This window comes from Amblyomma maculatum, chromosome 10 (assembly GCF_055883805.1).
Source record: "Amblyomma maculatum isolate TAMU_Amacu chromosome 10, ASM5588380v1, whole genome shotgun sequence".
In the NCBI taxonomy this organism is placed as follows: Eukaryota; Metazoa; Arthropoda; class Arachnida; order Ixodida; family Ixodidae; genus Amblyomma; species Amblyomma maculatum.
Window position 1 is genome coordinate 97,652,236 of NC_139353.1, and position 13,159 is coordinate 97,665,394.

A 13,159-nucleotide genomic window follows, 5' to 3' on the forward strand; every position below is an offset into this window, starting at 1 on the left:
GTTCTGGATGACCTGGTAAAATTGAAGAAATTTTAACCTCACACGCGTCAGCTCAAGGGCAGCTGAAGTGTTTTATTAAGCGTGACAATTTGTTGTTCATGTATACCTCGGAAATAAAGAAAAAAAAAAAACTCGTGGCTGAGTGGTAGCGTCTCCGTCTCACACTCCGGAGACCCTGGTTCGATTCCCACCCAGCCCATCTTGGAACTTGCTTTTTATTTATGAAGTGCATGTTTATTTATGAAGTGCATGCCGGGATTTATCGCTCACTGGACGCCGACGACCTAGCTTTTCTGCGACACGAGCTCCTTAACGCTACCGCGTTAAAATGCACGGGCCTGCTACTGGCTCTTAGAGCCACCTCTGCTGCCTCGAGGGGACTGAAGAGAAAATAGAGAAGAAAGAAAAGGAAGAGGGAGAAAAAGACGCGCGCCGCAACAACGGCCGTCGTCCACCACCGAAGCGATGAAGGCCTACAAGAGATAAACATTTTTCTGGCAGGATAGCCCCCCCTCCCCCCGCTTGCCCCCCTCGCAAGCGGCGGTGACCTACCTGTCCTAGAATGCGCTGGAAAGCATCAAATTGTGAACACACACTTAGACGCATCAAATTTCAAGGAGCCGCATGCAAGCTTATCGCTGATGTGATCGCCCGGTTGGCTATAAGATAAAAATAAATAAAATGGAAAACATCATTTGTGTGTTAAACACTAGCGCGTCATACCCTTAACTGTAGCGCTTAAGTGTCCCCCTACCTTCTTTCCGACAAACGCAGCCGACACGTACAGCTACTATGATGCCGACGGTTTTACGGCCGAATAAGGTGTGTAATATATTGCTTGAAATAACGATAACATCTTACCCTGGAATGGGCTGAAGGAACGAACTTCTCTCGGAGAATGTCGCGCAGCCAATGTGGTCTTCAGCTCTGGATTTTGGGGGAGTTTGTTTGTTTGGTTTGTTTGTGGGGTTTAACGTCCCAAAGCGACTCAGGCTATGAGAGACGCCGTAGTGGAGGACTCCGGAAATTTCGACCACCTGGGGTTCTTTAACGTGCGCTGACATCGCACAGCACACGGACGCCACTTCGTTTCGCCTCCATCGAATTTGGGGGAGTTTGAACAGATGAACTTTTGGACCGGGTTTGTTGCCGCTACAACCAGGCATACAGTACTTGTTCGGCATATTCACTACTGTCCAAGCATAGCAGTGAACGTTTGTATACCACTTGTAGCACACCAGTGTGAACACAATAGGGCAGCACAGAGCCAAAAACATAATCAGAAACCGCCTGAGCAGCCAGAAGGCCACGAGGAACAAGTAGCAGCGTACTCGGACAAGTAGTCAAAGCGGCGACGGCGGTCACCACGTGGGTGGCTTAGCCGCCACTTGTGACGTGGCACTGACTTAGCCTGGAGAGCTAAGGCATTGTTAGTCTAGGTTCACAGGAAGAGAAAGGCGCAGTATCCGTCACACTTGTTTCTGTCCACACACCTGAACCGAGCCGTAGGGAAGGGAGGCAGTGGGAGTTAAGGTGGATAGATAGAAAGAGGAGCCGTAAGGGAGGGCGACGGAGTAATTTCGACCACCTGGGGATCTTTAACGTGCGCTGACATCGCGGAGATTGATTGATTTATAGGAAGGGAAAGGGGCGGTAACTGTCTCACTTGCTTTCTGTGGACACCTCGACCGCGCCGTAAGGAAAATGAGGAAGGTGAAAGTGGAAAGAGTTTAAGAGGAGCCGTAGTGGAGGGCTACGGAGTAATTTCGACCACCTAGGGATCTTTAACGTGCACTGACATCGCACAGCACACGCAGCACACGGCCGCCTCATCGTTTGGTCTCCATCGAAACACAGCCGTTGCGGTTGGGATCGAACCCGGGTACTCTGGCACAGCAGTCGGGCGTCTTACCACTGCACCACCCCGCGCGGTTTGATCGTGATCGCAGGGGGCTGCGTTTTGATGGAGGCGAAAAGAGAGGCATGCGTGTGCTGTGTGCTGTCAGTGCACGTTAGATTCCCAGGTGGTCGAAATTACTTCGGAGCCCACCACTACGACATCTCTCGCTTCCCGCTTTCCCTCCCACTTTTACTTTCTACTCTTACGGCGCGGGCAGGTGTCCACGGAACAAGTGTGACAGATTCTGCGCGTTTTACCTTTCCTGTGAACAATTATTATTATTATTATTATTATTATTATTATTATTATTATTATTATTATTATTATTATTATTATTAATATTTAAATTAAATAGCACTTCAGTCGGCTCTTTGGCTTGGCACATTTAGCTTTGCAGGGTCCGAAAAGCGTACCCTGGAAAGTAGCGTCCAGCACAAGGACAAAATGAGGCGGGCACCGCTTTCTTCCAACTGCGCATTCGAAGGGTGGCAGTTCTGGCCCTACGGGGCTGGGAGAAAGCTTGTGTGCCAGCTCTCAAGTCAGCACCCGGTAGCTTGGCTCGCTGGCACTGTGTGTAACGGCGCAGTTGTCAAATTAAGGAAACTGTGAACATTTCAATACATTGCTCCAAACGCTGATGTGTGGTTCATGTAAAAGTGACGTGCGAAAACAAGTGGAGGGAGGCTTAAGGTCGCTCTTTTTTGGTAGGAAAAACAGTGTTAATGCCTTCCGTCTACTGCTCCTCTATAGATCCTCGTTCGAGTGCATGGACTTCGCTATTCACTTATTAATTTATGCACTAGTGCTTCTGTTAGGTCACACATATCTGATAGCAAGACGCCTTAAGCTACCCCATAATGTGGTAGTCCCGCGACGAAAAAGCGCTTAACTAATATTAGCTAAAAGTGAGACAGAAGGGCATTTTAATACCTGCCTTTTTTTGTAACAAACTCATTCCGCTTCAGCCACGGCATGTGAATATGCCTAAGTGGCAAAGTAAAAATAGTTTGCTCAATAAGGACCCAAAGTCTTAGTGCATTATGTCTCTGTGTCAATCTAAAATCTCAACAAAGAAGCTCAAGTTGGCAGCCACTTCATGTACTTCGTGATGTTCCTCAACCCGCCTGCAGTCAGTGCCCAGCCATGTAAAATGTAATCTTCTTACTGACCGAACAATGCCCGTAATTTCTTTCTCAACACCGGCGGCACCTGAATTTCTTCAGAACGACGGTTTTAGTGCTTTCAAGTTAAAATTCGGCTGACATAGATATTGTTTATCAATGTCAACGCTCAAAAAGGAAGGCATAGTTGGTAGCGATGTGGCTTGCGACGAAGCGCAAGTAAGCCTAAACGAAGCACGCGAGGTTTGCGTATGTATACATAGGACAAAGATGTCATATTTTCAATTTTGCTTGTGTTTGTGGGCTTTACGCAGGAAAACGGCCCCATCCGATCGCCGCCATGTGCATTGAAAGCCGCTCTGAGATTTTCGTAATTTCGGTTTTGTGCGCGGTGAGTACCTGAAGCCTTTACTCTTTCCTTCCCTTCAAATAACTCCATGCGAGTTCTATTACACGCAGTGCATTGATACGGTGACACAAACTGGCCATTTCTCTCTGCAGACGTATAACGCCGTATTCGTCATGACACATACCGTCAATTTTGGTAAGCTCTGCTACAGAACCAAGCTTCTTTGCGTACCCCTCTTTGTCCTATGTAGAACCAACGAACTAATTTTTATTATCAAAATTGCGATGGCTTTCCGTCCTTATTTCATAAACGTAGTTATAAACAATAATTAATGCATTTTAATTATGCGAACTTTGTGAAAATGCGCGTTTTTAACCGCAATCAGTCGAACATAATCTGTAGCTATGAATTGGTGCGACTTTCTGGCTAGTGCCTTTACGCCTTACCAACATTGCTTTTCTGGTTACGTCATTGTCAATCTTTCATAGGGAGTCAGGTACTCTCAACCCACCCACAAGTTAAATTTCTTCTCTGAGCGCAAGTGTGTCCTAATTATGGCGGGCATAGAAGTATGCAGGAAACGACGTAATGAAGCGTTAAGTTTGAAAAGCATATTTTTGTAGTTTCGCCTTGAAACACACCTGTATATTGCCAAAGGTACTTCTAAAAATGGCACTCGAGACATTTCATGGGGGCGCTGTTTCTTTCCTGGTTGTTTCTGTGTCTTTTCCCATTTTCACGCAGTATAGGATATTCATATTTACTGAGACTTTCGATAAAACATTCTGAGTGCTATCAAGCAGTGTTACCTTTTTATTCACCTACATAGCAACAAAAATATTTTGTACGAATCTTCTCGTTTGTGTCAGCCTTGCTCACGAAATATGAACGGGGCCCAACTGTGTATGCTGCTTGTGTAGGCCTCCTTCAACAGCGTCTTGAACAGGGAACGGTGCGCTTATTGCTGCGTCATAAGCTTTGTTATAAACAGGTGAGGAAAAATGCGCTGCGTTTGTTCTTGCAGGTTATTTTTATTACAATACATTCAGGGTTCTTAGGAAACTCTGGAGGCAATGAGAGTAGAGGGCAAAATGCATGCATACATAGTAAAAACAGTATATAGGCCATAACCAAGTTTATGATGAAATGCCTTTGCAGGATCCAGGATATAACAAGAAGGAAATGGCTACCGCAGCCTGAAAAATAACTAAACAAAGGTCGAGGGCAGCTTCACTTCGCGAGAGAAGCCAGTTTCGACAAGGGGACTAGTCCGCATGTCGAATCATTTGATTGGCTTGCGAACTCAGAATTCCCTTCAACCCATCCGCTGTTCTCTTTCAAATGCCTGCTCGCTGATATGCTCGGTGATGAGTATCTGGAACGATGACGTGTCTTCTATGCAGGCGGTATGAAGCAGAAGACGAGTCCGCTCAGTGCTGGTCTTAGCTAATATAGAGTTAAAAAGCACATTCGTTTCACAAACAGGGATGGCAACTTTATGCGGGGGATTAACACGTGATGAAACGTATCATTATTTCAAGAGAAAAAATGTCTGGTTATGAAAGAAAATTATGCGGAAAAGACTAAGGCGTGGTTTGTTTCCACGAACTGAAAGATTAATGAAACCAACCTTTGATTAGAAATCATATCGAAGAAAGACTAGCCATGGAATAATAATTCCAAAACACTCATTCTGAACTGATCCTACAGAATCAATTAAAACGCTTTTTGCGTACTATATGCAAGATGTGCATTCTATAAAAGTAACCTCAGATGGAATGAAGCCTACGAGAAGTTCCTGCATATGTAGCCAAGGTTTGGGTTATCATTGGTAAGGACGTGTTCTATCTGCATGCGTCACTGTAAGGCTTTAGTGATGTGAACATCAAGATATTCGTGAGGTGAGACGTACTGCAGTTAGCTTCATTAATATTTTAGTCGCACGTTTAGATGGGATAAAGTACTGTAAGATGGATATCATATGCTCACCTATGGGGCTGAAACGTGGAGGCTAATCAAGAGAGTTCTGCTTAAGTTGAGGACAACCCAGAGGGCTATGGAACGAAACATGGTAGGGGTAACATTAAGAGATAGGAAGCGTGCAGAGTGGGTCAAAGAAATAACTCAAGTTACCGACATTCTAGTGGAAATTAAGAAGTAGAAATGGACATGGGCAGGACATGTAGTGCGAAGAGAGGATAACCGATGGTCGCTGAGGGTAACAAACAGAATTCCAAAGGAAAAAAAAAGCGTAGCAGGGGGCAGCAGAAAGTTAGGCGGGCGGATGAGATTAAGAAGTTCGCAGGGGTTAAGTAGATGCAGCTAGCACAGAACCGGGTTAAGTGGAGAAATATGGGAGAGACCTTCGGCCTGCAGTGGGTATAGTCAGGCTGTTGATGATGATGATGAAGATGGATATAACTTTGTATTTAAAGCAGTCGAGAACTATACACTATAGTTGACGCCACTTCAAAATGTTATGGAGGACAAGCAAAAGGACTTGAACTATCGTTAGGGCGATTTACTGCGATAAAACAACACAGGCGTCAGCAAAGAGCGTAAAGTAAAAGTCGAACAAGGTGCTACAAGTAGAACAAGAGGTGCTACAGCGAGTGGGGATTACTTGAGAGTGTTTAGCTGATATAAAGTTAGTGCGGTTAGTCAAATGAGATTTTATCCATTTGAGAATAGTTGGATCAATATTCAAATATTCTTATTTTAATAAGGAGCAAGTGATGGAACACGCTATCAAAAGCTTTACCAATGCTGAGAAAAATGCAGCCGGTCTGTAAACAATTATTTAAAGACGATGGTACGATAGTAAAAGCCAGCGTTGTGCAACCTAAGGATTTTCCGAAACGTTTGGTGACAAGAACTGAAGAGTTACTTTCCAGAAAAGAAATTAGGTTGGAATATATATTGTGCTCTAGATGTTTGCAAAGAAGGCATTTAGCTAGAAGGAGAGTTCGGATTCAGGAGTCCAAGTTCATTGTTATTTGCTGTGCAGTATCCTGGTGAATAGTCTCGAATTGTTTTGATGCTGCTAACTTTATAGTATACGCTGCTACTTTCGAAGTGAATAAGGCGGTAATCACACAACTCAGGTATGTGCGGCATACGATGTGGCATACGATCGAGAGAAGTGGTAAGAATTAGCTCTAAGATGTCATGCGTATAGGAGCCAAGCCCTATAGGTCTGGAAACAAGCTTCGTAAGGTCTTTTTCTGGGCTTTCGTTTCATAGTTGTATGCACGGTAGCGCAACAAATGGCGCAGACAGACAGGGCGCACAATGAGAGACGAGGACACCAACAGAAGGAACATCTCAAGCGCTTATAATGTTCCCTTCTGTTTTTTTGTCCGCGTTTTTTGTTTCGGTACTGTTACGGGTAAACTGCATAAATATGTTAAAGATACAGGCTGGCTCCCGAGTATCTGTGATAATCGGAAAGGGGCCGTACTGATGTTCTTTAGGAGTATTAGTCACCTAAGAGAAATAAAGGCAGTAAAGGGAACTGTAACGAAAATATTTAAAATATTGTATACGTCCTTACAAAAAACAAGGTGCCGCATTCGCTGATCGGCACCGCACATAGAATAGTGCACTTTTATGCGGACACACAGCATTTGAGAGAGGTAATTCGTGCGAGGTAATCGACAACGGCAATTGTGCAGCACATCGATGTTTTGCAGTCCGGTCATGCCGGTGGATGGCCTAAGTGTGGTTTAGAGCGCAGCTCTTTGGCGTCCGTTCCTGGGTTTCGCGTCGGCGTCGTCGTCGGCCTCGTAACCAGCTCCGCCCCCCTTTCATCCCCCCAGCTCTAGCAGCGACCGACTGATACCGCTGGATGCCGCTTACGCCGCTAGAGAGTCAAGATAACGTGACTGCATAGAACACCGTCGCCGCCATGCAGAAAGAGGAGGGGAGGGTCCCCCCCCCCCCTCCCCTGTTCCTGTGTGGCGGATAGGGTGCTCTTCAGTTGCCGACGCGCCGGTTATCTCACGTAGGCCCCGGCACGTCGACGAATACGTGACCACCTTCCCACGGCTAGACCTGGTTCTTGGCGCTGCGGAAGCCAGGGTATCATATTGTTTGCGTCGGATCGGCGGCGTTGTCCCTAAAACCAATTCCGCAGCTGGGGTTGACTCACTATCGGCGTCAGCAGCATCAGTCAGTCGCTGCTATCTCTTCCCTTTATCGCGTTGTCCGCTTGCTGCGCGCGCTTCTGCCCCCATCGTTTGCCGCTGGGTGTACACGCCGCCCCCCTCCCCCCTCTTCCTGCGAGGCTCCGGTTGTCAAAGCGCCGGCTCGAACTTAATTCCTTTCTTCGCTCCTCCTCCAATGCAACCCCTGTGCGGTGACAATCAGAGAGCCAGATCGGTGGCGGCGGATCTGTACATGTGCGCCGCCCGAGCCGAAATTGCCGCTGCCGTTCGCCACTGCGAAATTATCTGCCAGTTCTTTCTGAGCCATGAGCGAGACGACCGGTGGAAGTCCTCCGTCTGCTGCTGCTGCTGCTGCTGCTGCTGCTGCTGCTGCTGCTGCTGCTGCTGCTGCTGCTGCTGCTGCTGCTGCTGCTGCTGCTAAACGAGCTGCCAGAGCAGAAGCCTAGCGCCGTCGCCGCCAGAATCCAGAGCAGTAAGCGAGGCTGAAGCAGAAGCTCATCGCCGCCGTCGAGAAGACCCTGCCGTTCGCACCGCCGAAGCGGAGGCTCATCGCCACCGTCGAGAGCAACCAGGTGTAAGCGAGGCTGAAGCAGAAGCTCATCGCCGCCGCCGAGAAGGGAGTCTTTGTTAAAGGAATACGTTTGAAAAATAAAAAAAAATTCGGTGACAGCGCATACATGTGTTGCTCGATTTCTTTGCCTCAATCTATCGAAAAGGTGAAACAGCTTATTTGCTGCGCTCAAATTTCGCATTAGGAAGTAACGTAATCGTCGGTAATTTTTTTCCCATCAAAGTAATTCTCTATTTCCGATAGTAGTTGAAAGCAGAGTCTCAGTCAAATCCACCATATCGGGAGCGCACGAACGAATAATGGAAAATAATTCAAAGCGTTTCCTTACAGAACTCCGAATGTTTGCAAACAGAAAATATAATTCTGAAGGATGATTTTCGAAGCACATGCTTGTGCAGAGCAGATAGGTATTTTTGTCTGTGTGGCTAGTCCTGGATGCAGACCCGGCCAGACGCCTGTCAATCATTGGGCGCAATTCGCATCCGCTATGTCTGTGGCCTTTGTGAAAATTTAACTTTGACTGCTGATATAAAGTTTTTTTTTTCCGTACTTGAAATTTCTTACCTCTTTGTGTGCCGAGCACAATTGTTTCCTCGCATTTTTTGTGGCTTTGCAAAAGAGCTCTTATGCTTCCCTTGGAAGAATTTAAACGGCCGTTTGAGGTAAGAATAGCTACCCTCAGTCTAAAAGCAGAAAGCTAAGAATAATAGGTTGGCACTTGACATGGGGAAAGCGATCTGGTATATAGCGTGGGATATGCTTCCGTCAATCTTGTCCAAACCAAAGTAAAACATACTATTCAGAACGGAGCTGATCTTGTCATTCGTATTCGGCCCCCGTTTCGTTAGAACTTTCGGCATAAACTGTAAGATGTTCTCTAGGGAAATACGGTCGTCAAGATCGTTTATTTTCTGATGAAGTGTCACAACCCGATGAGGAACACATTCAACCTGCAGCGCCTCATATGTATGAATACTTTCATCAACTGCACTAGGACGACCGTAAAAACTGCAACTTGCTGTTCCAATGAAGTTTGGGTCACCTTCACTTCATTGAACGCTGTAATCAGTTCGTTATGCCTAGATTCAAGCTTTTCATGAGTTTGTTTGCATGGAACTCACTGTATTGTTGCAATTTGGAAGCCTCCTTCTTAGAGGGGCCAGTCTTCAATTGTACATCTACGGACATCACGAACAGCTTCGGAACATAAAAGTATTATTCGTAAGTCAAAGATTCCATCATTTGCTGTCATGGAAGCACCAGCAAAGGAATATCTTCTGATTTTTTGCAAAATAGTTTGTGATTATCTTACCTACCAAGAAATGAAACAATGTTTGTTGCATGTTTGAAGATGCCGTACTTCCATGCCTACCAATTGCAACATTTTTTCTTCTCGTTGGGTTCTACATGCTTAAATATACGTTTTAAAGCATTTCATCCATGCGAATCTAAATAGGGACGTTCCCGAATGTAGTAACATTTTGTAGCCCAAACAATGTTTAGCCCAGCGACACTGACTGGGACTAAACAGCACCGCTTCTTTTCCTGTTTCCGTGTTAATCTTGACAGCCGCCCACATCCAGTTCGCGGCGCTGCACGGCTTCTACGTGGCCCTTCACTCGCTCGGCTTCATCATCTCCATGCTGTTCTTCGTGAGCGTCATAACGGCAAGTGGATGTGCTTTCTTTCTCTGTTTCTATCGGCGCGAATGTGGTATATGATACCGAGATAATCATATAGATATTGCATTTTCCGGATTTCAACGTCAGTGCATGTAAAATACTGATACCAAAATACATGTCTGTTCGCACGGTGTGTGCGAAGATGCCTTAAAATTGAATCTCTACCTCAGTCTCCAACTTGACTTGCAGGCGGATGTGAAAGGGTAAGCGCAGGGTTATGAAAATCACGTTGAAGATCTTCAGGCGGTCCAAGGCTCTCAACTTGGCAGCTCTTTCCAATTTTCTTCTTTCTCTTTCATCGTGCTATTTTTCGTCACGGTGCAACTCAGCTGTCCGCAAAGAAGTGCAAGAGATAATGAGGTTTTCCGTTTCTAAACATTCAACTTACCATTTTTGTTCCCCTCCACATGATGACTCAATGGTGACTAAGACACTCGGCTAGTTATCTGGAGTACCCGGGTTTGAGCTCGATCACGACCGTCGCGGTTCGTTCAAAGGAAAAAACAAAACATGTGTGTTATGAGATTCAGTGCACTCAAAATACTCAAGCTGGACGAAAATATAACTGAGCTCTTTTATTGCGACTGTAGGAAGAAGAAGAGAAAAACAATTTTATAGGGCGTTTTGAAGCACTAAAGTGCGGTGAGACGAAAGCAATTATAGCGCGGTGGATTGTAGCCCTTCACTACGGCACCTCTATCTCCCTATCGTTCACTCACACCTCCCTCCCTACATTTAACTGCGCGACGCATGTGTCCGCGAAGAATTGTGACAGATACTTCGCCTTTTCAATCCTAATAATAATAATAATAGTTGGTTCACAGGAAGGGAATGGCGCTGTATCTGTCACACTTGCTATGTGGACACCTGAACCGCGCCGTAAGGAAAGGGATGAACGCGGGAGTGAAAGTGGAAAGAGAGAGTAAGGGGAGCCGTAGTGGAGGGCTACGGAGTAATTTCGACCACCTGGGGATCTTTAACGTGCGCTGACATCGCACAGCATACGGACGCCACTTCGTTTCGCCTCAATCGAAACGCAGCTGATGCCTGCTGTACTAACGCCTCCTAGACATCTGGGTCTGCTTGTGTGGTGCAGCGTTCGAGTAAGCGGCAAATGAAAGGTACCGCACTGACGCCTGGATCGCACGCCCGGCGGTGTCAGCTTCGCGTATATGCATTGTTTGATTAATTGATTAAAACTTTATTTTCCACCGATTTAGGAGGCCCTCTACTCCCCACTCCTGGCACGCAGGCCTGAGGAATGGGACTGGGACCTCCGCGACTAAGGACTGGCGAATATACATTGGTTATTCGCGGCCTCAGCCTCCAGGCAGACGGCTCTTTGCTGGTCAGCAGGGACGTTGCTTCGCAGCAGTACAGTGCTCATAATCTAGAGGACTGTAGCAGCAGGGCCACCCAGGCTTCTCTACATTTAATGTTGTCCCTAGCGCCCGAAGACTTAGGGCATTCCCAAAGTGTATGGTCGAAGGTCCCCCTCTCTTCACAGGCTTTGCATTTATCAGTGTTTCTCTCATTTATCAGGGTGTGAAACAACTAGACAGGGTTTATTAGGAGTAGAGTAGCCTGGGGATACACTGCTGCGAAGCGCGGACCCTACGATCCAGCACCGCAGCTTCCATCTGGCGGAGGAGGCCGCAACAAGCCAAATTCTACCTGCCAGCTTCTAATCCGCGGGCGTACGACACCCCGTCTTCCCCGGCACGCGTGCCGCGGGGGCGGGGAAAAGGACGCCCATTTCCGATGGAAATAAAAGTTGTGCAACCAACCAAGAATTTGGGAAATTTCCAGCTTGTAATCGCCGCCAGGTTATGTCCTCCTTATTATATAAGTTAGGATCCCGTGGTGGCATCAGACGTCTTCCGAATCTATAATTTTCGATGCTTTTTTTATAGGTTTGCAAACGTTCGTCCACCTGGCAGTCGGATAGCTCCGCGTTTACCCGGAAGTACAGCGCTCGGGCGAAACCATGGGCTGCCTCGTTGCCGGGGACGGACATGTGTGATGGGACCCAAATTAGGGTGATTTTGCGATCGATTTTAGCTGAAGCTGTTAGAATTCGGGTGGCTCGTGCGAGCCCTTGCCTTTTCCGAAATTCCAGATAGCAGTTTTACTGTGGCTAAAGATCAATCTAGCCTTCGTTCCGACTTAAGCGAGTGCTATTGCGACCTCTTCACCCGTGTCTGGAATGGTGGCGGAGACGAATGGAGCGCCACTACCATCGAATACTGCGGCGATTGCCGCCCCCGATCGGCCTCTTTGCAGCGTCTACGTAGGCAACGTATTTTACTCTGAATTCTTTTGCTGTTTTAACCAGTGCTTCTGCTCTCTTTTCTTGTCTCTCCTTGTTGTATTCTGGGTGCATGTTGCGGGGAAGAGAACAATGACGTTCTCGCGACATTGTGGTGGTAGGCAACCTTGTCGGCTGTGCCCCTATCTGTCTTTCGACCCACCCTAAAATAGTTCGACCCGTGCTTGACGTACTTAATTTCCAATGTTGAGTGATTGTCACTGCTTCAGCAAGTTCCGTCCAGCTATTATGCACTCCCATTTCTAGCAGGCGTTCCGTAGAGGAGGAGATGTGTAGACCCAGCGCCCTCCTGACGCAACGTCTGATGAGCACGTCTATCATCTTTTTCAGTGGTCCTGGTGTTGAGGAACGGTGTGGCATAGCATATGCGGCTAATTATGTACAGTACGCCTGCATCAGTCTCAAGAGGCTTCTCTTTTTGAGGCCTCTGTATTTGAGTGCAATCCTCCTAAATATCCCTGTTACTTGCGTTGCGAAAATAGTGAGTTTTTTAATCGACTTTAATTTCTATGTTAAAGTCGCTCTTGCACCTCATTGATTTTGGGTTATATATGAAAAGTTTGGCTTTTTGCGGGGAGCACGCCAGACCCCTTCCGGTCGCGTAGGACACAATGGTGTGCGCCGCCGCCTGCAGGCGTTCCTTTATGCTGCCGTCGCTGCCATTGTTTATCCAGAGATTAACGTCGTCTGCGTACATGCTAAACTTTAGATATTTTATCACCTTAAGAGCGGCGGGAAGGCCTCTTATCACAACGTTAAAGAGGAAGGGGGAGAGCACCGAGCCTTGCGGCATTCCTTTACTTTCCAGGTGGACAGTGGGGGATTCTAGGTCCTGAAACTTTAGTTTCAACGTCCTCTTTGTCAAGAAAACCATTACGTAATTATATGTCCTCTCGTCGAATCTTAATTCCTGCAGTCCCGCGAGAATTACCTGGTGTTTTACATTGTCAAATACTTTTGTTAGATCTAGGGCTGGAATTACCTTTGCGTCTCTGAATTTCGAGTCAATGATGTCGTGTTGTAATTGGATCATCACGTCCT

General features: G+C 46.7%; 1 protein-coding gene across 1 annotated transcript in view; it reads left to right on the forward strand.

Moving 5' to 3' along the window:
• Positions 1 to 3,361: 3,361 nt before the first annotated feature.
• The window catches only part of LOC146177079 (uncharacterized), a 34,427-nt gene continuing 24,629 nt past the window's right edge, over positions 3,362 to 13,159 (forward strand). Inside the window, exons 1-3 of the mRNA XM_084581458.1 lie at positions 3,362 to 3,412; positions 3,523 to 3,565; positions 9,677 to 9,774. Coding sequence (XP_084437584.1) covers positions 3,362 to 3,412; positions 3,523 to 3,565; positions 9,677 to 9,774 — 192 coding nt within the window. The remainder of the gene's footprint in view (positions 3,413 to 3,522; positions 3,566 to 9,676; positions 9,775 to 13,159) is intronic.